Source organism: Heteronotia binoei, chromosome 17 (genome assembly GCF_032191835.1).
Source record: "Heteronotia binoei isolate CCM8104 ecotype False Entrance Well chromosome 17, APGP_CSIRO_Hbin_v1, whole genome shotgun sequence".
Lineage (NCBI taxonomy): Eukaryota > Metazoa > Chordata > Lepidosauria > Squamata > Gekkonidae > Heteronotia > Heteronotia binoei.
The window spans coordinates 40,741,565-40,765,967 of record NC_083239.1 but is presented as its reverse complement, the minus strand read 5'-3'; the positions used below and the strand labels follow the sequence as shown (position 1 = coordinate 40,765,967).

General features: G+C 47.3%; 2 protein-coding genes across 3 annotated transcripts in view; one reads left to right on the top strand and one right to left on the bottom strand.

The window, feature by feature from the left end:
* The window catches only part of LOC132586072 (interferon-inducible GTPase 5-like), a 410,404-nt gene extending 390,847 nt beyond the window's left edge, over positions 1 to 19,557 (bottom strand). Inside the window, exons 1-2 of one of the 2 annotated variants that reach the window (XM_060258015.1) lie at positions 19,398 to 19,557; positions 13,660 to 16,530 (exon numbers count right to left, since the gene is read on the bottom strand). In XM_060258015.1, the coding sequence (XP_060113998.1) occupies positions 15,318 to 16,508 (1,191 nt within the window). In that variant the 5' untranslated portion in view covers positions 16,509 to 16,530; positions 19,398 to 19,557 and the 3' untranslated portion in view covers positions 13,660 to 15,317. Of the gene's footprint in view, positions 1 to 13,659; positions 16,534 to 19,397 lie in introns of those variants that run through there. The other variant, XM_060258014.1, reaches the window with a different exon arrangement.
* LOC132586071 (interferon-inducible GTPase 5-like) lies at positions 6,401 to 7,613 on the top strand. Its single transcript, XM_060258013.1, has one exon. The coding sequence runs from the start codon at positions 6,401 to 6,403 to the stop codon at positions 7,598 to 7,600; it is 1,200 nt and encodes a 399-aa protein (XP_060113996.1). The 3' UTR covers positions 7,601 to 7,613.
* Positions 19,558 to 24,403: the final 4,846 nt, after the last annotated feature.

Genomic DNA, 24,403 nt, shown 5'->3' with positions numbered 1-24,403 from the left:
TGAGACTCCAAAAAAGCCAAAGTGGTGATGGTGAGAAATGAGTAAATGGATTCCCTCCCTCCCCTCCAACTTTTCTTTAAAAATTGTATCTATGCAAGGCCAACATTTGTATCGGGATAGTCACAAACCAAAAAAATGAACCACGGTTTCAACATGATCTATGGTGGTTCACAGTTCATTTTGCGCTAGTGCATTTGATCACATCGTTCGTGAACCCAAAAATGAACAGCCTTTTTCCCCGTAGAAGTTCAGGTAGTTCATTTTTGCAGTTCGTTCTCCAGATAGCCTGGTGCCAATTTAATCAGTTCCTAGGCAATGCTGGAGGCGGACTTGTGGAGAACCCTAGCAACACCCAAAGCAGTTGCTCGTAGCTTGATTGGCAGCTCTGTGGGGCCAACCATGGAGATCCCGTTCTGCTTTTTGGGAGCAGATTATACACCAGTATAATACCACACCTTGACTCAGCTGTTTTCCTTTTGCAGCATGAAAAAAGGAGTTGTTGTGAGAGCATTAGAATTATTTGCTTCATGGCTGATTTAGGGGATACTTTGAGAAACTCCTTCCCCCTCCAATACACACACAGTGGGACATTTTCTAAAATACCTTTCCTGGCTGGGAAGGTGTTCCTTGCTGAGGTTTCAGGGACTGAACCTGAAACTAGAGTAACACCTGCTGCAATGGGACTGGCCCATAAAAATGCTACCAACGGTCTACCTCGTAATGCTGCGGTGATCCTGGGACCTCTTAGAACAACTAACCCCCACTAGAATTTAATCGCTGTCTGAAACCATGATATTAGCACATGTAGATATTTTAGCAATTCTTTTTATGTTTTGTGTTTTTATTGCTGTTTTATCTTATTTGGTCACACTAACGCGATTGTGTGACCCCTTAATGTGTGAGCCGCCCTGAGCCTGCCTTTGGCAGGGCGGGATATAAATTAAATAAATAAATAGAGCTGAGCTTTCCTGGGGGCTCCTGCTTTGGGGAGTTATAACTTTGGGGAGCAACTCAAATCCAATCTTCTCCAAACTCGGAGGGCAGGTGGAGGAGAGCCTGCTGAAGGCTCCCTGTGAGCTTGACATCTCTAACTCATGAGGGGGCTGTTCTACCACCTCCTGAACCAAATGAACCACAAACCAGTTTGGGAAATGGAAAAGTTCCTGGCTTCCTCTTCAGGTGATAAGGATGGAAACCTGCTAAAAAAAAGGTGTTAGCACCCATGGTTTTTATGAAAACATCAGTATGCAATTCAGTACCTTCCTGTATTTCCAGCATCAGACTCTGAAGTCCTAAACAGAATAAAAAACAAACTTTGATTTTTTAGAAAGATCCAAGTGGGCAGCTGTGTTGGTCTGAAGCAATAGAACAAAGTAAGAGTCAAGTGTCACCTTTCAGACCAACAAAGTTTTATTCAGAATGTAAGTTTCCTACTTTGTTCTTTTGATTTTTAGAATTTACTCTTATCTGCTTCTTTGGAGTGAGAGGATTTCCCATAAATAACAAATCACATTTCTTCCTTTGTCACCTCCTGGATCTGCCTTGCAGGGTCACAGTTGCCATAGTTACTGAACAAATATCTGTTCCTGAGTCTGTCAAAACATTGAGAACCGGAACCTTGCTGGTCAAAACATTTATGAGAAAACGAAACCTAATCTCTTGTATTGTCTGACCAGATTCACCATGGATTCAGTGATCCAAATTCACTGTAGTGATGGAAAGGGGGAAGGGGAGAGATGTCATCGCGGCTGAAATTCAAGAAGTGGAATTTTTATTGAGATATGTGGTTAATATAGCAGAGTTTGCCCAGTCATAGAAGTGTGATACTGAAGTACTGTAAATAAATCTCCCAAGACGTGTATTGCAAAAAGTAAAAACTTACATTTATTCAATTAGATCCAGTTCAGATTCAGGTTGCAGTCCAAAGAACAGAAAGAGAACTAATCTAAAGGATACTTTTTCTGTCACAAACGGCCAGCAGATCAGGAACAATGTGTGGGTGTGGACATTGTATCTACAGTTTCTATTAATTGCCCTGTTTCTTGAAAACCTGTTTCTTCTTTCAAATCTTTACCTACCGCAATAGCAATAGCGTTGGGAGCAAAGGCAGTTGTGGCAGATAAGCACCATGGTTGACAAATTCAGCAGTTTATGGGAAATCACACCCCTGTGTCACTCAGTTGAGCGTAACTTTCTGAACCTCCAGCTTGCTTTCGTTTTCACTACAGCCTCTTATACAGGAAGGCAGGAAAAAAAGGAGAGGGAGTTTGGGGCAGCAGGGGAGGAAAAGGCGTTGAACCAAAGAACGGCTGGCTGCTGATTCTTCGGCTTTTCAAAACAGCCCTTGGTGATCAAAGGTAAGCAAAGCGCTCCAGATCTTAAAACTTCTTCTCAGGTTTCACAGCGTAGCAGCAGCTGCTGTATCTGTTTATTTATATCTTTGGCAGAAAATGTTACTATTTAGATACATTTTGCTGCTGGTGTATCTTCACAACAAGTTCAGAAATCCTGCCTGACTTGTTACTCTAGACTTGCCAAGGACTTTTGAGACAGAGAAGCGCCCCTCGGTCCTGCGTATGATTTCACTCCTTTTAAAATGCCGTGTTCTATAGGAGAGCTCCATAGGATTCAGCGCATGGAGTGCGAGGGAGCTCTTACATTTTTTTGCATTAGGAATTCAGGGCAAACGTGTTCTCCATTCAGTTCTATCGGCCAGCGATCAATCAATCAATGTATTCGGTCAATGACCAGTACAAGTCAAAAGCAAAAACTCTTCAATAAAAACATTTAAGAATAAAATTGATCTAAATATAAATCTTTAAGATTTAACATTTAAAATCCATACATAAGAACAAAATCTGGATCTCTTATGTAGCTCTAAAATTTAGAATCCATACCTAAAATTTTATTGATTACAAGGGGGAGCACATTGGCCATGAAGGATATAATATAGTGGGTTCAATGCATAGAGGAGATGGAGTAGCAATGATCATAGCTCTTTATTGCGTTACAGCTTAGTAACCAGTAACTAAAGAAGACTGCTGAACTGGGCCAACGGTTCCAACTAAATACACTTCACGGTTCCCACACTAGGATGCCATTGGACCATTTGAACCAGCAGGGGGGCCCTGATTGGAGCAGGGCAGCAGGGATTTGGATCCTACTGCCCACTGAACATATATGAACATATGAAGCTGCCTTATACTGAATCAGACCCTCGGTCCATCCAAGTCAGTATTGTCTTCTCAGACTGGCAGCGGCTTTCCAGGGTCTCAAGCTGAGGCTTTTCATACCTATTTGCCTGGACCCTTTTTTGGAGATGCCAGGGATTGAACCTGGGACCTTCTGCTTCCCAAGCAGATGCTCTACCACTGAGCCACTGTCCCTCTCCTAGCTCAGTCCTAACAGGGTCCAATGAGCAAGGTAGGAACATGGTAATATTATCATTACTCCACATACGCAACAAAGGAAGATAAATCCAGGGGGCGGGGGGTGCTTCAGGGCGAAGGTGTCTTGTCCAGGTTCAAAGGAGAAGGAGGGGCCGTTCACAATTCACCTGTGTTGTCTCATACGATTCATTTTTCCCCATGCTGCAATGATCTCTTCCTTCTATCCCTTATATGACTGCCATTTTCTAAAATGACTTTTTTTTTCCAATAAAAGGAAAACGGGGGGGGGGGGGGAGAGAGAGAAGTAAGCTGTTGGAAGAGAGATGTGCTCTGGAGGAATAATCCTTCAGAGTCTGCAACAGCGAGAGAATTTCTCCTCCCTCCCTCCCTCCAGGCCAGCACTATGCACACTGAAAAATTTAAATAATTACAGCATCATTTATAACTTCCCACATACCATTGCACTGTTCATCACGGCTTATTGAATTTATCACTATAAATATGTTCATATTTTATTTGAAAAAATTGCAAACGCATGCAATGCTTGAGAAAGACTGGGAACCTGCTATACCTTGAGCTACCATAGAGCATGTATCTTTCATTTTTGCCATCTGGGAGATTTTGAGGAAATAAAAGTCAAAGATAGAAAACAAGTACTGTGTTAAACAAAAGCAAGTATATTGTTTGGACAGAAACTTTGCCATGGAGATACATCAGGAAGGAGTAGAGTATCAGCATCTTTAGTGCACGCTTTAATAATGTAATATCTTGAGACATATTAATTGTGGCCAGAATTATTTACGTTTTTTAAAAAAAAAATTTGAAAAGGTTATATAAATCTACAATATATGATTTCCCCCCAATAAAAACTCAGACTTATGCCATCCATAAAGGACTGGGAAAAAAAGCTTTGCAAAACAAGGTTTTTCTTATTCAAAAAGAGAAGCTTTTTTAGAAATTCTCAAAATTTCCCAGTTTTTCTAAAAAAAAAAAAAATATACGGGGGATAAGATGTTTTCATGTTACACATTTTGAGTGCAAAAAAAAATTGCCTTAAGAAGCATTCTCACCCATTCTAACAGGAATAACTATTTCAAAGGAAGGTGGGTCCCTCCCCCCCCCCCCCCGTACTTCACCCATTAAACAATTTTTTCATTAAAAACATTTAAGGAAAAAATGGCGGGGGGGGGGACACTATGGGCTTTCAATGAATGTTTCCTTTCTTCTCTTGATTCTTGCATCTGAAGATGTGGCTACTAGGACGTGATTTTGATTGTATGACACTACCGTCACAGAGCACTAAATGTTGTGATGTGTTCTTTAAGAGATTTGACGTGTCGTAGCTGTTGGTGTGTCAGATTAAGATCTGGGAGGTCCAGGTTTGAATCCTGCTCTTCCGTAGAAACTGGATGGGTGACCTTGGCTGGGTACAGACACCCAATCTGGACCAACACAGGCACCCCTCACATACAGATTTAAGAGGTGTGTTTACATGCACACATCTGGGCCCTGCCACACACTCATCACTATCTCGTCCTCTGAAGCATCTGTGATGCTCCAAAAATCCACCAGGTACTAAGATTTAAGACACATTTGCTGATAACAGATGGGCAGTTTAAGCCACCCCAGGGATGGGAGGCAGGCGGATCAAAAAAGGCATACACATGCACACATCTGCCTGCTGTCCCAATCCTGCACACAGCCCATCCGGGGCTGGATCGAAACCACCTCAGAAAGGCATCACTGTCAAAGTTGTACCTAAATTCTGAGGTGGCTCTGAAGTGCCTGGGGAGTGGCTGACGGGTGCAAGAGTGCTCTTGAAGCTTCTCCAGGGCACACACAGCCCATCCCTGTTCTGGGGGAAGGCCCCATGTTGTCTGGAGGCTCCTGGCCAGTGTTCCCTCTAAGTTGAGTTAGCATGAGCTAGCTCACAGTTTTTAAGCCTCCGGCTCACACATTTTTGTCTTTGCTCAGGAAGGATGACCCCAGAGCACAATAATTTATGCAGTATCTCACAACTTTGATTTTTAGAATTTTTACTCACAAGACTCTGCAGCTTAGAGGGAACATTGCTCCTGGTTGCCCCCTTTCTGGCCGCCTCTTTTCTGGGGCGGAGCGATGCTGCCTTGAGCCGGCCATCTGTTTTTGGCCATTGTGTCTCCACTGCGAGGAAGGGTGGGGTATAAATGAAGTAAATACATAAGCAAATGACTCAATATATTTCTCCATTATAAATACCTGATGTGGGTTTTGTTGTCTTCGTACGAAGGAATGTCTTCGATGGATCATCCCCCCCACACACACACACATACAACACACACATACACAGATGAATCCAGACTGTCAAAAGAAAGAGAAGTAAGAAGGTTATTTGGCACTGAGTTAACCATCTCCCTTTCTTTTCTTTCTCCAATCAGCAACTAAGGAGAAACACCATGGGTTCGGGTCCCTCAACAGAAACACTCTGGCTACTATTAGGAATCCTCCCTTCCCCCCACCCCAAGACTTTTGCATCTGTAGGTGTGACTACTAGAATGGGATTTTGATTGCGTGGCACTATTGGCACAGATCACTAAATCTTGTGAAGTGCTTTTTAAGTTTGCTGATGTGGTTTAGATGTTGGCATGTCAGACTAAGATCTGGGAAACCCAGGTTTGAATCCTGCCATGGAAACTGAATGAGTGACTTTGGCCTATTCACTCTCTCACAGGAGTATTGTGAGGGTACAACGCACGAGAGGAGAAAGATTTAAGCCACATTGTGTCTCCACCAGGGATAAGGGTAGGGTATAAATTAAGTAAATAAACAAACCCTTCCATATGTTTCCCCATTACAAATACCTGATGTGGGTATTGTTGTCTTTTTATGAAGGAATGTCGTCAATGGATCATGTCCCCCCCCCCAGCTAAATCCAGACTGTCAAAAGAAAGAGTTGTTAGAAGGTTACTTGGCACTGAGTTAACCATCACCCTTTCTTTTCTTTATCCAATCAGCAACTAAGGAGAAACACCATGGGTTCTGGTGCCTCAACAGAAGATGTAGGCAAGCAAGTGGAAGAGCTGAAGGCAGCTTTGGAGGCAGAGAATAATGATGTCTCCAGACTGATAGACCGAACTGCTCGGGACTTGAATTCATTAACAAATGCCAGGCTTGACATTGCCGTCACAGGGGTAACAGGTGCTGGTAAATCATCGCTTGTTAACGCCCTACGAGGAATGACAGACAATGATGAAGGTGCAGCTGAGACTGGGGTAATACAAACAACCATGGAGTCAAAGGGATATCCACATTCCACGTTCCCAAACGTAATAATTTGGGATCTTCCAGGAATTGGGACGCATGAATTTGAAGCAAATAGATATTTGCAGATGGTACATTTTTCAGAGTATGACTTTTTCATCATCGTTGCCTCGGTTCGCTTCACAGAGAACGACGTTCTGCTTGCCCAAGAAATCCATAAAATGAATAAGAAATTCTACTATGTGCGCACTAAACTGGATAACGACATAGAGCCTGAAAGAAGGAAGGCCGAAAGAAGGAAGGAAGCCTTCAGTGAGGAAAGAACCCTTGAGAAGATAAGGAGATACTGCTGTGATAATTTGGTAAAGGCAGGGGAATCTCACCCGAGAGTTTTTCTTGTCTCCAGTCATTATTGGAATAGGTATGATTTCCAGTTTCTGCTAGAGGTCATGGGAAATGAACTGGATGAGATCAAGAGATATGCATTAATCACAGGATTGTCAAATTTCTCAAAAGAAATGCTAAAAAAGAAGAAAGCTGCTATGAAGGCCCTTGTAGGGAAAGTAGCCCTTGTGTCTTCTTCTACTAGGGCTGTTCCAGTCCCAGGTCTCTTCCTTGTTTGCAATATTCCCTTCTTGGAGAAAACGATGAGAAATTTTAGCATGACGTTTGGTTTGGATGAAATTTCCCTCCATCGACTTGCTAAACAAAGCGGCAAACCTGTTCCTGTGTTGAGTTCAGCTATCAAGAAGACCAGAATAGCCAGCCAAATCAATAGTGAATTTGTAGAGACACTACTGAATAGGGTGTGCAAATATGTAGGAGGAACGTTTCTTGATTTCATACCTGTGTTGCGCTCTCTGTTTGGTGGAGGTAATTCTTCTGTAGCTCTCTCCTGCATGCTGCACAGCTTTCTGGATGATGCTGAGGAAGATGCTGTGAACGTTTTTGCAAAAGCTTTTGAGAATTAAGAGCCAAACCCTGATAAAGTTCCCTCTGACAAATCTATGCACACTGCCTATGAGTTGCATGGACAAGACAAAGAAACAAAACTCAGGAATTGGGCCTAGGGTTCATATTCATGTTAGACTTCCTAGTTCTTTCTGTTGAGAGCACATTCTTCCTTTTTTTCCCCCCATTGATGTTTGTGTAGCTCATTTTTGTGGTTGTTTCTCCTGGTGCCAATTCAATCAATTCCTAGGCAACACTGGGGATGAACTTGTGGAGAGCCCTAGAAATACCCAAAGCAGTTGCTCATTGCTTGATTGGCAGCTCTGGAAGCCAACCATGGAGATCCCATTCTGCTCTATGGGAGCAGATTATATACCAGTATATTACTTTGTGAGAGCAGAATTGTTTGCTGTATGGCTGATTTAGGGGATACTTTGACAGACTCCTTTCTTCCCCACACAGTGGGACAATTTTTCAAACACCTCTTCTGACTAGGAAGGTGTTCCTTGCTGCAGACCCATAAGGCAGAATGTTTTGGGTGGGGGGCCCAGAGGATAATTGGGGGGGGGGGGGCATGGGGCTTGGCTGCTTCTTCCAGTGGCCAGCCACTCGGTCCTAGCTCTCTCTCTCTTGTGCGCTCTCTCTGTCACTCTCTCATGCACTCTCTCTCTCTGTCACTCTTGCTGTTACTCTCTCTCTTGTGCTTTCTGACTCATTGTCACACTCTGCATCACTGTTGCTTTTGCTGTCACTCTGTCTTGTGCTCTCTCTCTCACTCACTGTTGCTCTCTCTCCTGTTCTCTCTTTGTTGCTTTGCTTCCTGCTCTCTCTCTCTCACTGTCACTCTCTCGCTCACTTTTGCTGTTGTTCTCTCCTCTCATGCTTTCTCTCTCACTGTCTCTGTCACTCTCTGCTTTCTCACTTGTTGTTGCTCTCTCGTTCTCTCTCTCTCTCTGTTACTCTCTCTCTCTTTTGCTGTTGCTGCCTCCTCTCACTCTCCCATGCTCTATCTCTCTGTCGCTTGCTGTCACTCTCTCTTGTACTCTCTTGTGTGGGGGGTGGGGGTGGGGAATAGCCACTTGCCAGTGGATAGCCTGGTAATGGAGGGGCCTTACAGAGGAAAGGGGAGTTTACAGAGAGCAGCCTGGCCCCCTGGGCCCTCCTTAACTAAGGCCCTGCCTTGCTGTGGTTTCAGGGACTGAACCTGAAGCTAGAGCTGAGCTTTCCTGGGGCACCTGCTTTGGTGGGCTATAACTTGGACAACCCAAATTCAATATTCACCACACTTGGAGTCCCTGCTGAAGACTTCCTATGAATTTGGCATCTCTAATTCATGAGAGGGTTGTTCTACCACCTCCTGAACCAAATGAATCACAAACCGGTTTGAGAAATGGAAAAGTTCATGGTTGCCTCTTCAGGTGATAAGGATGGAAACTATCACCTGCTAAAAAAGAGTTAGCATCTGTGTTTTTTCTGAAAACATCACTATGTAATTCAATAGCTTCCTTTTTAATCAAAACATCTAAAGAGTTAATCCTAGACCTGTCATATACTGTTTCAAATTTAAAACTATAATACATAGTATTAATATATTGACCAACCTGGATAAGGAGCTCCTCTGAATATTTCCAAATGAGAAAAATATCATCCAAGTTCCTTTTGTATGAGATGATGCTGTCCCAACAGATATTAGAGAGCAAGTTTGGTGTAGTGGTTCAGAGCAGTGCGTTAGACTCTGGAGAACCGGGTTTGATTCCCCACTCCTCCACATGCAGCTGCTGGGATGGCCTTGGGTCAGTCACAGTTCTCTCAGAGCTCTCTCAGCCCCACCTATCTCACAGGGTGCCTGTTGTGGGGAGAGGAAGGGAAAGAGATTGTAAGCCCTTCTGAGACTCCAAGTGAAGGGTGGGGTATAAATCCAATTCTTCTTCTCCTCCTCCTCCTCCTTTCCTCCCCCTCTGCAGAATGAAGGTATTTTCTAATCTGTCCATGAATAAATTTGCTAATTCTAGGACAAATTTAAACTTTATGGCTGTGCCTGAAATTTGCCAGAAGAAGTGTCCTTGAAACTGGAAAAAATTCCTTCTCAAAGAAAAAAAAAAACTCAGCCAAATGGCATAAAAGATGGCCAGAGCTTCATCTTGTGGAATGTTTGTGTATAAAGAAATAACATCTGGGCTGATTTCGCACTGACCTTTTACTGGCGCGACCACCCTCCTCACGCCGGCGGATCTGCAGGGATTTCGCACCAGAAGCGCCGGCGCAGCCAAAAGAGCCGGCAACTTCCGTCGCGAAACCCGCTCAAACGTTTTCCTGCTTCTTGGCGGTTTCCGTTTGAGCGGGTTTCGCGACGGAAGTTGCCGGCTCTTTTGGCTGCGCCGGCGCTTCTGGTGCGAAATCCCTGCAGATCCGCCGGCGTGAGGAGGGTGGTCGCGCCAGTAAAAGGTCAGTGCGAAATCAGCCCTGCAGTAACAAAAATAGTCTTCTGCAATACTTCCTTTTCATCTCTTACCAGCAGGCTCCCCCACTTTCCTCCATATACCATTGTTCAATTTCAAGGGCAGAATAAAGTCTAGGAGTTTTGTACATGATTGATATTTTATTGTACAACCTGTAATTTGACTTTTAAGGCAATGCTTTCTATATATAAAATTTCAACTAAATAACCATTATTTCTGTAAACTCAGTAAAGTAGGGCTGCCAATCCCCAGGTTTGGAGGGCCCCCCCCCACTTCTGGGTCATCAGAAAGCAAGGGGGGGAATGTCTGCTGCGCATTCATTCCCTATGGAGACCAATTCCCATAGGGTATAATGGAGAATTAGTCTGTGGGTATCTGGGACTCTGGGGGAACTGTTTTTTTGAGGTGGAGGCACCACATTTTCAGCATACTATCTGCTGCCTCTCCTCAAAAGACTCACCAACTTCCAAGAAGATTGGTCTAGGGAGTCCAATTATATGAGCTCCAAAAGAAGGTGCCCCTATCCTTAATTATTTCTAATGGAGGGAAGGTATTTAAAAGGTGTGCAGTCCCTTTAAATATGATGGCCAGAATTCTCTTTGGAGTTCAGTTGTGCTTACCACAATCTCAATCCTGGCTCCACCTCCAAAGTCCCCAGATATTTCTTGAATTGGACTTGGCAACTCTACTAAAGTAATGATGTATCATATATTACAGATTTCCTGAAAATGCCTTTTGGTGAAACATATAGGGAGTTGGGGGAATTTTAACTGAGAAATAAAATATATTTTGACTGTATCTTGCACCATCAGCCTTGGCGCTATATATATATATTGTCTCTTAAGCATCTACTGTAAGTGTTCGCATGCAAAACTGCTCAGAGAGGGAAAGGGCACCCAGCAAAAACTTTAACAAATCATACTAAAGTCATTCCCAGCCTCTTTACAGAAGCTAAAAACTGAGAATGAAGAGGGACCATAATTTATCAGGTTGTAGAGAACAGGGGGCTTTCCCTGATAAATGCGAGTGGAGAAAAGAGGACCGTATGGATAACAACGCCTGCTACCGAATCACAGTGCTTTTTCTGGCATAGTCTGGTTGCTAATATAGATCTCCGTGAAATTGTCCTGCAACAGAGATTCCAGACAGCCCAGAGCAATCCTTTTTCCTCTTCATCATGAACCGTGCCAAGAGGACAGAGTGGAGAAGTAGTGAAGGTCTGAAGTCACATCTGGAGGAGAAAAAAAAAGTGGAGAAGTGCTGCAAGCTGTGAAACTGGTCGTGGGGGGATTGGGGTTGTGCAGTTCCAAAATTTTCATAATAATTTTTGGATCCAGATCTAGGGCAGGACACTGTTGTTGTTACCCTGATTGTTTGGAAGTGTTGTTAGCCGTTTGGGCATTTTTCTTGGGTAATTTTTTTCTGAGGGGTGGGGTGTCCAGAAAATCAAAACCATGCCAGCATCGTTCTCACTGAAAGTTTCAACCTCACACTGGCATCAGGTCCTCCCCCACTGCTGGAAGAGAATGGGTGGACTGGCAGGTTCCTGGTCTCCAGTAAGCCTTAGCTGTTGCAGTGGATGTTACCTCCCCTGCACTTGAGGGCTTTTCATTTTTTTAAAAAATGGTGATGTAATAATATTATATCCAGGGGTGGAATTCTAGCAGGAGCTCCTCTGCATATTAAGCCACACCTCCCTGATGCAGCCAATCCTCCAAGAGCTTACAAGGCTCTTTTTTGTAAGCTCTTGGAGGATTGGCTACATCGGGGGTGTGGCCTAATATGCAAAGGAGCTCCTGATAAAATTCAACCCCTGATTATATCAATACAACAATATGTGTGCTAAGTTCTCTGAATTCCCAGCTTCCTCTAAAAATAAATAAATAAAAGTATCTCTAGTGTGTTCTGTTGCCACAATGAAATGGAATACCTCCGCAAGAGGAAGGAGCTAGCATCTTTTATTTAAAATGAACACTGAGAATTCAGGGGGCCTGCTAAATATATTGTCATATTGTCAGGGCTTTTTTTTTTTTAGCAGGAACGCACAGGGACACAGTCCTAGCAGGCTTGGCACTAGGGGTGTGGCCTAATATGCAAATGTGTTCCTATGAAACTATGGTGATATCAGGGTGTGTGGCCTAATACGCAAGTGAGTTCCTGCTGGGTGGGCTTTTTCTGCAAAAAAGCCCTGTGTTAAACTATGGTGATATCGGGGTGTGGCCTAATATGCAAATATGCCTTTGCTGGGTGCTTTCTACAAAAGAGCCCTGTGTGGAATAATGGTGATGCCAGGGGCTGTGGCCTAATATGCAAGTGAGTTCCTGCTGGGCTTTTTCTACAAAAAAAGAGCACTGTATACCAGGGGTAGCCAACAGCAGCTCTCCAGATGTTTATTGCCTACAACTCCCATCAGCCCCAGCCAGGATGGCTGGGGCTGATGGGAGTTGTAGGCAAAAAACATCTGGAGAGCTACCGTTGGCCACCCATGCTGTATACTGTTATATTGATGTGACCCTACTCAGTTGCCCATTACTCCCCTAGAGGAAGAGGTGTAAATGGCAACTATGACAGCGAAGCCTAGTGCAAGTGCAGCAGCTCACCAGATGCCATTTTGTGCTGAAGGGGTAGGCTCTGCTCCCTCCGGTGGTGGCACAGAGAAATCTCCAGCAGGGATGATGATGATGCAGAAATGTCAGGGCCAGTTCAGTCATTTCTCTTTTAAATTATAAAGGGCCTATGCATGGAAGCCAGGTCTACCTGACTATCAGCAGATAGCCAGCTGGCTTCCTCTCATTCCTTCCCCACTCCTAGACTCCCCAAAACACTCTCAAAATTCTGGGAGAGAGATATATATTTTATTACTCTTGACATTCCAGGCGAGTTTTGCATTGTTTCAGTTGTCCCTGAGCTGACCTGAAACAGCTAATTTGGGGTATATCCAAATTATACCTCAAACAGGGCACATGAACTCCCAGGAGAGGAGGTGTTGAAGATCTTGACCTTGACCTGGAAATGGCTTCACAGGATGTGACATCACAAAGTGGCGTATCCTTTACTCTGCCACCTTCCCAGACCCCTTCCCAAACTTCACCCTCCCCAGGCAACCAGCTCCTCAAATGACCGTTAATTTTCTGAGATGGAGTTGGCAACCTGATTTGTACATCCCACCTGTACCTACTGGAGTGTTCAAGACAGCCTTACCAGCTGCAAACAAGAGCACTGCATCAATGGTGGAAACTCCAGGTTGGGCGCCTGCGCTCAACTGCACCTCAAGAGCGTGCTAAGGGATCTGCTTGTGTGTGTTAGTGCATTCCTGCCATCAGGACTTTTTTTTTGAGCCGGAACGCACAGGAACGCAGTTCCGGCTGGCTTGGTGTCAGAGGGTGTGGCCTAATATGCAAATAAGTTCCTGCTGGGCGTTTTCTACACAAAAAGCCTTGTGCAAAACAATGGTGACATCAGGAGATATGGCCTAATATACAGATGAGTTCCTGCTGGGCTTTTTTTTTTTTTTAAAGCCCCTGCCTTCCATTAGGTAATCTGTTTCAATTCTCCTCCCATGACTGGACAAATCTGGGTGCTTTATCATCCAATGGTAAACCAGCAAGCAGACTCAAGAGTTTAAGTGAAATGAATCATACTGGTTTATTAAAGCACAGTGTAGATGAAATATGCAAACCAAAAGAGATTAATTGAATGATCAAGTGAGCAAGTCAAAATAAGGATAAACTATCAAATTTTTCACAAATGAAATTACTACATACTACAGAATACAATATGTAAGATAAGGAGAAGTTCTGTAGAAACAGTATTCATGGAGGTTAAAAGGTTAAGTCTGATAACTACAAGTGAACAGCAAAGACATTTCAAAACATGACAGAAAGAGGAAACTTGGGATGCAGGTTAAGCAAAACAGTTCAAATAAGGAAAGGCTAGTAACATAAACAGCAAATAGCCATATTTCTGTAGAAAGGCTTTCTCCCAATGCCCCCCAGCCCTCCAGTCAAAAGCAAATGTAAAGCCCTAAATATTTGTGTATCTGCTGGCACGAGTCAGGTGGTGTTAATCCAGTTGGTTGTCCACTCCCCCTTTTGTAGAGAGGAATTAACTGGGCAAACAGGGCAGTTCTACGCAGTCCTACTCAGAGTCCTGATCAGGTCTATTCAGTGGGCTTTATTCCCGGAAAGTGTTCTCAGGATTAGAAGAAATTGGAGAGGATGAAGAGAGGACTGATATCTAAAAATGGGGAACTGGTGCTCAAGAATTGAGGTTCCCTGTCCATCACTGCATATATTATTTCAAAAAGCACACCCAGAATTTCCCTTGGGCAATGCTTTGCTGAAGAGGATCAACAGTTATGGGCAACTTTGGAGCAACGTTCTTTGTCTTGAGTTGGGCCACTTGCAGGGCTTTTTTTGAGTAGGAACGCTCTAAGAGAAACAATGGTGAAGTTGGGAGGTGTGGTCTAATGTGCAAATGAGTTCCTGCTGGGCTTTTTCCTACAAAAAAAGCCCACTTGTGTTGTTCTTGTGTTGTTCTTCCTGGTCCTTGGTTTGCAATACAAGCTATGAGAAACCAGCACTGGATGTTCTCAATTCTCCAGGGACCCTTTGGGTGGTTGGTACATTGAGTCAGAACACTTGAAAGAGCTTCCATGAAGAAACCTGAAAAATGTCTTTATTTCCCACTATGGTACTTGACCATATAGTTTATTCCAAGGTGGGGCTTCCAATCGTAAACTGAAATCCTGTTTCCTTTCCAATATATAGTGCTTGACCAGGTACTTCTGCTTTTCTTTTCAGGAAACTCCGTAGTTGGGATTCTTAACGTTCAACAGCTTTTATTGAATGTTATGAGCATTCTCTTTTAGTTTTTCTCAGATGTTTCTCAAGAGAGAAAATGGGGTTCCAAACAATGTTCCCTCTAAACTGAGTTAACGTGAGCTAGCTCACAGATTTTTAGCCATCAGCTCACACATTTTTGTCTTAGCTCAGGAAGGATGGCCCCAGAATGCAATAATTTATACAGTAGCTCACAACTCTAATGCCAGTAGCTCACAACTTTAATGCTAGCAGCTCACAAAGTAGAATTTTTGCTCACAAGACTATGCAGCTTAGAGGGAACATTGATTCCAAATGATCTGCCCCAACTAGGACATCCAACCTGAGTATATCAAGAATCAATTCTGAAGTTTGGGTTCCTTGTCCTCTTCATGAAAGCCTTTCACTGTTTGCCTCAGTCAGTTCTCTACATACGGTGTCTTGGCCCTTTACTTGTCTCAGGACTCTGCAGCTTTGGCCCGGACATTCTCAGCATCTTCCTCAACATCATGCAGAAAGCTCTTCAGTATGTAGAATGTTGTTACAAAAGAAAGTGCCCCACCAGTAAGAGAGCCCAATACAGGCACAAAATCAAGAACAAATTCAACCGCCATCACTGTTCCACACAATAATGACTTGGTCAACAGATCAGTCACATATTCAGTGGTGATTTGGCTGGCCATGGGAGACTTTTTGATAGCTGATCGCAAGACATCAATAGGTTTGCCTACCCGGTTTGCGAGTCTATGGAGGGAATCTGCATCCAAGCCAAAAACTTTGCAAAAATAACTCATTGTTCCAACCAAGATGCTGATATCACAGACAAGAGAGAGGCCAGGGATGGGAATTGTCCCAATGCCACAAGACACAAGGGCGATTTTCCATATCAGGGCATCCATAGTAGCCTTTTTCTTCTTCAAGACTTCTTTGGAGAAAGCTGGCAGAGCTGCAATTAAAACATCTCTCTTGAGACCATCCAAGTCATTCTCCAAGGTCTCTTGAAGGCGAGGGAAATCATGCATCTGCAAATCCCATCTGGAGATGAGAAAAACCATTGGAACAGATTCTCTCCTTTGTGTCAGGTTATCACTGCAGTATGTCCTAATCTGCTCCAGGCATTTCTCCTCAACGAAGTCTGGTTTCCTTCTTTCAGAATCTATACTGACATCCACTTTGGTACGCACATAGTAGAACTTCTTCTTCATCTTCTGAATTTCACGAGCCAGGAGAGCATCATTCGTAGTGAAGCGATTTGAGGCAACAATGATGAAGAAATCATAGTCCTTAAAATTTACCTTCTTCAGATATTTCTTTGGTTCAAAGTCTGGAGTCCCAATTCCTGGAAGATCCCATAATGTTACATTGGGGGATGTGGGATGTGGAAATTTCTTCCGCTCCATTGTTGTTTGCTTATCTCCAGTCTCGGCTGCACCTTCTCCATAGTCTGGCATTCCTCGCAGGGCATTGACAAGTGATGATTTTCCAGCACCTGCTACCCCTGTGATGGCGATGTCAAGTGTGGTGTTCTTTAATAAATTCAAGTCATTGTTACTTTGTTCGATCACATCTTGGAGATTTTTATTTTCCAGATCATCCTTCAGCTTCTGAAGTTCTTTCTTTATGACTGCTTTTGAGATGGAAGCACCCATGGTTGTTCTTCTTGATGGTTTGCTTGAATGGAGAAAAAAAAAGGAAAAGAGAAGTGAAGCTGTTAAAGTTAGATAACACCCAAGGAATACTTTTTTTTTTCTTTTTGCAATTTACAATTTACTGTCATGAATGGGATGGAATTCTAGCAGGAGCTCCTTAGCATATTAGGCCACGCACCCCTGATGTAGCCAATCCTCCCAAGAGCATACAAAAAAGAGCCTTGTAATCTCTTGGAGGATTGGCTACATCAGGGGTGTGTGGCCTAATATGCAAAGGAGCTCCTGCTAGAATTCCAACCCTGGTTATGAAACATATATTTGATACATACAAAGATAAAGTAGAGCAGATAATAAAGGGACAAACATCATTATAGAACCAAAATACAAAGTTCATAACATAAATATACATTTCATATATAGAACACTCCAAGTAAGCATGGATAAAGTTCAACCTTTGAAGCAGTATATTTACTGCTAGAAACACCGGACAAGACTATGATGCAGATATTTCAGAAGGTATCTTTTAAAGGAACTAAAGTGCCATTCAAAATCTAAGAAAGGGTACTATTTTCCCAAGAGACTGGAGAATTCTTTGCCAGTATCAGACCAAGAGAGCGAGTCTGCTATTTTATCCATAATCAACATTTGCCATATTTTTGCCTACCACTGATCAATAGATGAGAGATTTTTGGCCTTCCAATGAATAGCAATCAATATCTTCGCAGTCATCAATAATAACATAATCAAAGTTTTGTCTAATTTCTGGAATAATGTAGTCTTTCAATAGATTTAACAAAATAAGATCTTGTTGCAATGGGATCTCATAACCAGCAACTAATTTAATCTGTTCTACTGTGTCTTGCCAAAAACCACATATAAATCTAAAAGACCACCAACAACGGATAAAAGAGCCGCATTCACCACAAGCCTTCCAAGTTCCAACAAGCAAATGAATTTGTTGCTTTCATATAATACAAACTGATTGGAGTCAGATACCAATGCATGAACAATTTGTGGGCTAAAAGTTGTATATTGAGTATTTTAGAGTTAAGCATGGGAGAGCTCCAGATTGAGGTCCAGTGCTCATTCCAAAAGTCAGGATTTCAATCCATGCCCCAATTTATTGCCACTATTTTGGGACAGGATATTCCTTTCAAGACCTGTTGGCAACTCCACACACACATGGCTAAAAAAAATTAAGTCTCCCATTGGGAACTCCTAGGCCTTTTGTTTCAATGCTCTCTTAGTGACCGTGTTGATGTTGTTACATGTGAATTGGCCCTAAAGCAATACAGGATATACAATGCCTGGGTGTTCGTGTCGCATGTAGACAAGATTCATTTTGATATACGATTGTGGCCTAATATACAAATGAGTTCCTGCTGGGCTTTTTCTACCGACAAACCTCTGGTTAAGACAGAGAGGTTAAAGAGAGATTAAAGCCTAAAATAGCCTGGCTGCTACAGAGGAAAGGAAGATAGTGTTCAACATGGAGTTCAGGCTTCAGGGACTCAGGCAGTAATCTGTCCTAATTATTAGTGCTTACAGGTGCAAGAACAGGATCTCATGAGCAAAGGTGGTGAACCTCAACCCTTCCTGTTCCCTCTCAGTCTGAAAAAATACTCATGTTCAACGTCCGCAGCAGTTTTGCGTGCAGACACTCAGGTCCTTGGAAGGTCAAAAAACCTCAAAGGTAGAAATGAAACTTCACACATTTAAATTCCCCCAAAACATTAAGGGAATCTCAGCAAGTCACGAGGAGGAGAAGGGAGGCTGGAAAGGGGAAGGAACTCAACACAATAGAATGCCACAGAGGCAACTTTTGAAAGCAGACCTTTCCTCCAGGGGAACTGATCTCTGTAAACTACAGATCAGCTGTAATTCCATGTGACCTCCAGGTCACTTCTGGAGGTTGGCATTCCCCAGGCAATATGGTTCCATTTCTACTGGTTTTGTGTCATGTCAGTTTCTTCCCTGGCAAGGCTCATTGCCCTTCAAGAGCTGCAAGGTCACCCATAAAATAAATCACACCCCCAAGGAGAAAAAGGATGATAATTTGTGATGGCAACAGGGGCTTTGGTTAAAATATCACACATTGCGGAAAGGCTGAAAGAGGGCATGAAGGGTTTTACAGCTATAAAACATGTCATATGCAGCTCTGGAATGAGAAGCAGAAATTCAACAGAGAGGGCTTTCTTTGCAAGCAACAGAAGGGAAAGCAAAAGTCATTCCTTCTTACAGCACAGTCAGCAAGTTCAATTCTACACTAAGATTTGAGACCAGGGGCACCTTAAAACCCAACAAGACATCCAGGGTGTATGCTTTTAAGTGTCATAGAAGAGGAAGAACACGATGACCATAGGTTTATACTCCGCCCTTATCTCTGAATCAGAGTCTCAGAGTGGTTTACAGTCTCCTTTACCTTCCTCACCCACAACAGACACCCTGTTCTGCTCTCCCAGAACCTGCCCTTTCAAGGAGAGGAGTGGTGAATCAAACTCAATTCTCCCAGATAAGAGTCCATACACTTAACCACTACACCAAACTGGCTGTCTTTGCTGGTTGCAAGTAAGAATGAAGATCCCTGAGGTGCTCCTTTACCTCCCCCGCCCCCCCCCCTCCGCACAACAGACACCCTGTGAGGTAGGTGGGGCTCAGAGAACTCTCCCAGAACCTGCCCTTTCAAGGACAACTCTGCAAGAGCTATGGTTTACCCAAGGCCATTCCAGCAGCTGCAAGTGGAAGAGTGGGGAATCAAACCCAGTTCTCCCGGATAAGAGTCCACACACTTAACCACTACACCAAACTGGTTCTTAATGGCAGCTACAGCAGCTGCTGGCACAATGCAAAGCCTCTGCAGAAGTTTGGTAACAAGAGAGATTGGCTTACCGTTTTTAACCAAAGACTGCTTTGAAAGACTGGAGGGTCAGTGGCCACCGGTTGTTTGGCAGGGTGGCCTTTGTCTGCTGGCTCTCAAAAACTCTCTCTTGTCTTTTTCTGAGTTATTTGATAATATGCTGCAGTCTTACTGGAAACAAAAGGGAAAGTGAATTTGTTTTCCTGAGAGTTAACAAGCAAATATCCAGCTGTGGCACACTCAGCAACAGTGTTGTGGTTTCCTGTCAGTCGCATGATTTTTTGGTCACCCACTGCATTTATCTTCTGGGAGTGCCAGTTAGATATATTCTTTCCTTCTTGAGCCTAAACACGAGATATTCATTGCTATGGATAAGCATTGTAGTGTTGAAACAGGCTTTCGTGAAAAGCAACAATAGTTTGAGACCCATGTTAAAAATTGCACTTCCACCCACAAAACACCCCTATCCTTGGCTGCCCTGTAGGGTTGATAGGGTTGCCAGCTCAAGGTTGTGAAATTCCTTGATATTGGGAGGAGTGTAGCTTGTCAAGGGCAGAGTTGAAGACCAGGAGGTAGGGTGACCATAATGTCTGAAGGCCAGCCAGGGACACTGGGGGGGGAGGGGGGGTGGTGCGCGCGCGCGGAGCGCGTGCGCTGCCGGAAACAGGAAGTGACGTCACTTCCGGTGACGTCATGCCACCACCGGAAACAGGAAGTGGCATCACTTCCTGTGACATCATTTCCCCCGCGTCACCTGCCGGAAACAGGAAGTGACTTCACAGCACTTCCTGTGACGTCCCCAAAAATCCCCCAAATATCACCGCCGGAAACAATTTTGTTCTCAAATCCTGTATATACTTCATCAGTATATGGGATAAGGCACTTTCTCAACTGTGCTGCATAATGCAGCCTATTTATTTTGTCCTGTTGGCTCTGTTGGCTCTATCTGCGCCACCTTCATCACTTTCGGGGTGTGGATCCCCCAGTGGGGTGGTCTCCCGACTCCCTCCGCTGACTGTTTCTGATAGCCCTGCGCCCCCTCTTTCATTTGATATGTGTCCCGTGCGGGTGCCACCCTCCCGCCGGGAGATGCCGCAAAATGAGCCCCCTTGAGGCTTATGGCGGCAGGGCTCGGGGGAAGCGAGCTAGACTGCTGTTCTTTTGAGGGGTTATAGAGTGTTTCGAGCCCGTCCCTGTGGCATCGGTCCCATCGTTGTGGGACCCAGGGGGCCGGCGCAGCGGCACGCCGAAGCAGCCTGTCACTAATAACACCAGTCAAGATGCAGGACAGGAACCTGGAAGTGACCGACAGGCTGCTTCAGCGTGCCGCTGCGCCGGCCCCCTGGGCCCCACAATGATGGTACCGATGCCACAGGGACGGGCTCGAAACACTCTATAACCCCTCAAAAGAACAGCAGTCTAGCTCGCTTCCCCCGAGCCCTGCCGCCATAAGCCTCAAGGGGGCTCATTTTGCGGCATCTCCCGGCGGGAGGGTGGCACCCGCACGGGACACATATCAAATGAAAGAGGGGGCGCAGGGCTATCAGAAACAGCCGGCGGAGGGAGTCGGGAGACCACTCCACTGGGGGATCCACACCCCGAAAGTGATGAAGGTGGCGCAGATAGAGCCAACAGAGCCAACAGGACAAAATAAATAGGCTGCATTATGCAGCACAGTTGAGAAAGTGCCTTATCCCATATACTGATGAAGTAAATACAGGATCTGAGAACAAAATTGCACTAGAAGACACAAACACAAAGCTCCCTTACACTGAATCAGTGCTTGGGTCCACCAAAGTCAGTATTGTCACATAAGAGAAGCCCTGTTGGATCAGGCCAGTGGCCCATCCAGTCCAACACTCTGCGTCACATAAGAACATAAGAGAAGCCCTGTTGGATCAGGCCAGTGGCCCATCCAGTCCAACACTCTGTGTCACACTTAAGAACATAAGAGAAGCCCTGTTGGATCAGGCCAGTGGCCCATCCAGTCCAACACTCTGCGTCACACTTAAGAACATAAGAGAAGCCCTGTTGGATCAGGCCAGTGGCCCATCCAGTCCAACACTCTGTGTCACACTTAAGAACATAAGAGAAGCCCTGTTGGATCAGGCCAGTGGCCCATCCAGTCCAACACTCTGCGTCACATAAGAACATAAGAGAAGCCCTGTTGGATCAGGCCAGTGGCCCATCCAGTCCAACACTCTGTGTCACACTTAAGAACATAAGAGAAGCCCTGTTGGATCAGGCCAGTGGCCCATCCAGTCCAACACTCTGTGTCACACTTAAGAACATAAGAGAAGCCCTGTTGGATCAGGCCAGTGGCCCATCCAGTCCAACACTCTGTGTCACACTTAAGAACATAAGAGAAGCCCTGTTGGATCAGGCCAGTGGCCCATCCAGTCCAACACTCTGTGTCACACTTAAGAACATAAGAGAAGCCCTGTTGGATCAGGCCAGTGGCCCATCCAGTCCAACACTCTGTGTCACACTTAAGAACATAAGAGAAGCCCTGTTGGATCAGGCCAGTGGCCCATCCAGTCCAACACTCTGTGTCACACTTAAGAACATAAGAGAAGCCCTGTTGGATCAGGCCAGTGGCCCATCCAGTCCAACACTCTGTGTCACATAAGAACATAAGGAAGGAAGGAAGGAAGGAAGGAAGGAAGGAAGGAAGGAAGGAAGGAAGGAAGGAAGGAAGGAAGGAAGGAAGGAAGGAAGGAAGGAAGGGAGGGAGGGAGGGAGGGAGGGAGAAAGGGAGGGAGAAAGGGAGGGAGGGAAGAAGGGAAGAAAGAAAGGAAGGAGGGAAGGAAGGAAGGAAGGAAGGAAGGAAGGAAGGAAGGAAGGAAGGAAGGAAGGAAGGAAGGAAGGAAGGAGGGAGGGAGGAAGGAAGAAAGGAAGGAAGGAGGGAGGGAAGAAAGGAAGGCAAACCCCCAACCGCCAGCCCCCCCCCGCTTTCGGCCCCCTTACCTACGGCGGCGGCGAGTCCAGCGCGGCGGCAGCGGCGGCGAGTCTGGCGGCGGCGGTGGAGAGGCCTTTCCGATGCCCTCCCGGGCCTCCGCCAGCACGGGGGGGGGTGGTAGAGGCCGGAGAAGCGTCGGAAAGGCCCGCGGGGATCGCTGGAGGGCCTCCAGCGACCCCCGCGGGCCTTTCCGACGCCCTCCCGGGGGAGGAGGACGGGGGGTGGGGGTTGAGAGCCCCGGGGAAGCGTCGGAAAGGCCCGCGGGGGTCGCTGGAGGCCCTCCAGCGACCCCCGCGGGCCTTTCCGACGCCCTCCCGGGCGGAGGAGGACGGGGGGGGGTTGAGAGCCCCGGGGAAGCGTCGGAAAGGCCCGCGGGGGTCGCTGGAGGCCCTCCAGCGACCCCCGCGGGCCTTTCCGACGCCCTCCCGGGGGAGGAGGACGGGGGGTGGGGGTTGAGAGCCCCGGGGAAGCGTCGGAAAGGCCCGCGGGGGTCGCTGGAGGCCCTCCAGCGACCCCCGCGGGCCTTTCCGACGCCCTCCCGGGCGAGGAGGACGGGGGGTGGGGGTTGAGAGCCCCGGGGAAGCGTCGGAAAGGCCCGCGGGGGTCGCTGGAGGCCCTCCAGCGACCCCCGCGGGCCTTTCCGACGCCCTCCCGGGGGAGGAGGACGGGGGGTGGGGGTTGAGAGCCCCGGGGAAGCGTCGGAAAGGCCCGCGGGGGTCGCTGGAGGCCCTCCAGCGACCCCCGCGGGCCTTTCCGACGCCCTCCCGGGCGAGGAGGACGGGGGGTGGGGGTTGAGAGCCTCGGGGAAGCGTCGGAAAGGCACGCGGGGGTCGCTGGAGGGCCTACAGCGACCCCCGCGGGCCTTTCCGACGCCCTCCCTGGCGAGGAGGACGGGGGGTGGGGGTTGAGAGCCCCGGGGAAGCGTCGGAAAGGCCCGCGGGGGTCGCTGGAGGCCCTCCAGCGACCCCCGCAGGCCTTTCCGACGCCCTCCCGGGCGAGGAGGACGGGGGGTGGGGGTTGAGAGCCCCGGGGAAGCGTCGGAAAGGCACGCGGGGGTCGCTGGAGGGCCTCCAGCGACCCCCGCGGGCCTTTCCGACGCCCTCCCGGGCGAGGAGGACGGGGGGTGGGGGTTGAGAGCCCCAGGGAAGCGTCGGAAAGGCCCGCGGGGGTCGCTGGAGGCCCTCCAGCGACCCCCGCGGGCCTTTCCGACGCCCTCCCGGGGGAGGAGGACGGGGGGTGGGGGTTGAGAGCCCCGGGGAAGCGTCGGAAAGGCCCGCGGGGGTCGCTGGAGGCCCTCCAGCGACCCCCGCAGGCCTTTCCGACGCCCTCCCGGGCGAGGAGGACGGGGGGTGGGGGTTGAGAGCCCCGGGGAAGCGTCGGAAAGGCCCGCGGGGGTCGCTGGAGGCCCTCCAGCGACCCCCGCGGGCCTTTCCGACGCCCTCCCGGGCGGAGGAGGACGGGGGTGGGGGTTGAGAGCCCCGGGGAAGCGTCGGAAAGGCCCGCGGGGGTCGCTGGAGGCCCTCCAGCGACCCCCGCGGGCCTTTCCGACGCCCTCCCGGGCGAGGAGGACGGGGGTGGGGGTTGAGAGCCCCGGGCAAGCGTCGGAAAGGCCCGCGGGGGTCGCTGGAGGCCCTCCAGCGACCCCCGCGGGCCTTTCCGACGCCCTCCCGGGCGAGGAGGACGGGGGGTGGGGGTTGAGAGCCCCGGGGAAGCGTCGGAAAGGCCCGCGGGGGTCGCTGGAGGCCCTCCAGCGACCCCCGCGGGCCTTTCCGACGCCCTCCCGGGCGGAGGAGGATGGGGGGTGGGGGTTGAGAGCCCCGGGGAAGCGTCGGAAAGGCCCGCGGGGGAGGAGGACGGGGGGTGGGGGTTGAGAGCCCCGGGGAAGCGTCGGAAAGGCCCGCGGGGGTCGCTGGAGGGCCTCCAGCGACCCCCGCGGGCCTTTCCGACGCCATCCCGGGGGAGGAGGACGGGGGGTGGGGGTTGAGAGCCCCGGGGAAGCGTCGGAAAGGCCCGCGGGAGTCGCTGGAGGCCCTCCAGCGACCCCCGCGGGCCTTTCCGACGCCCTCCCGGGCGGAGGAG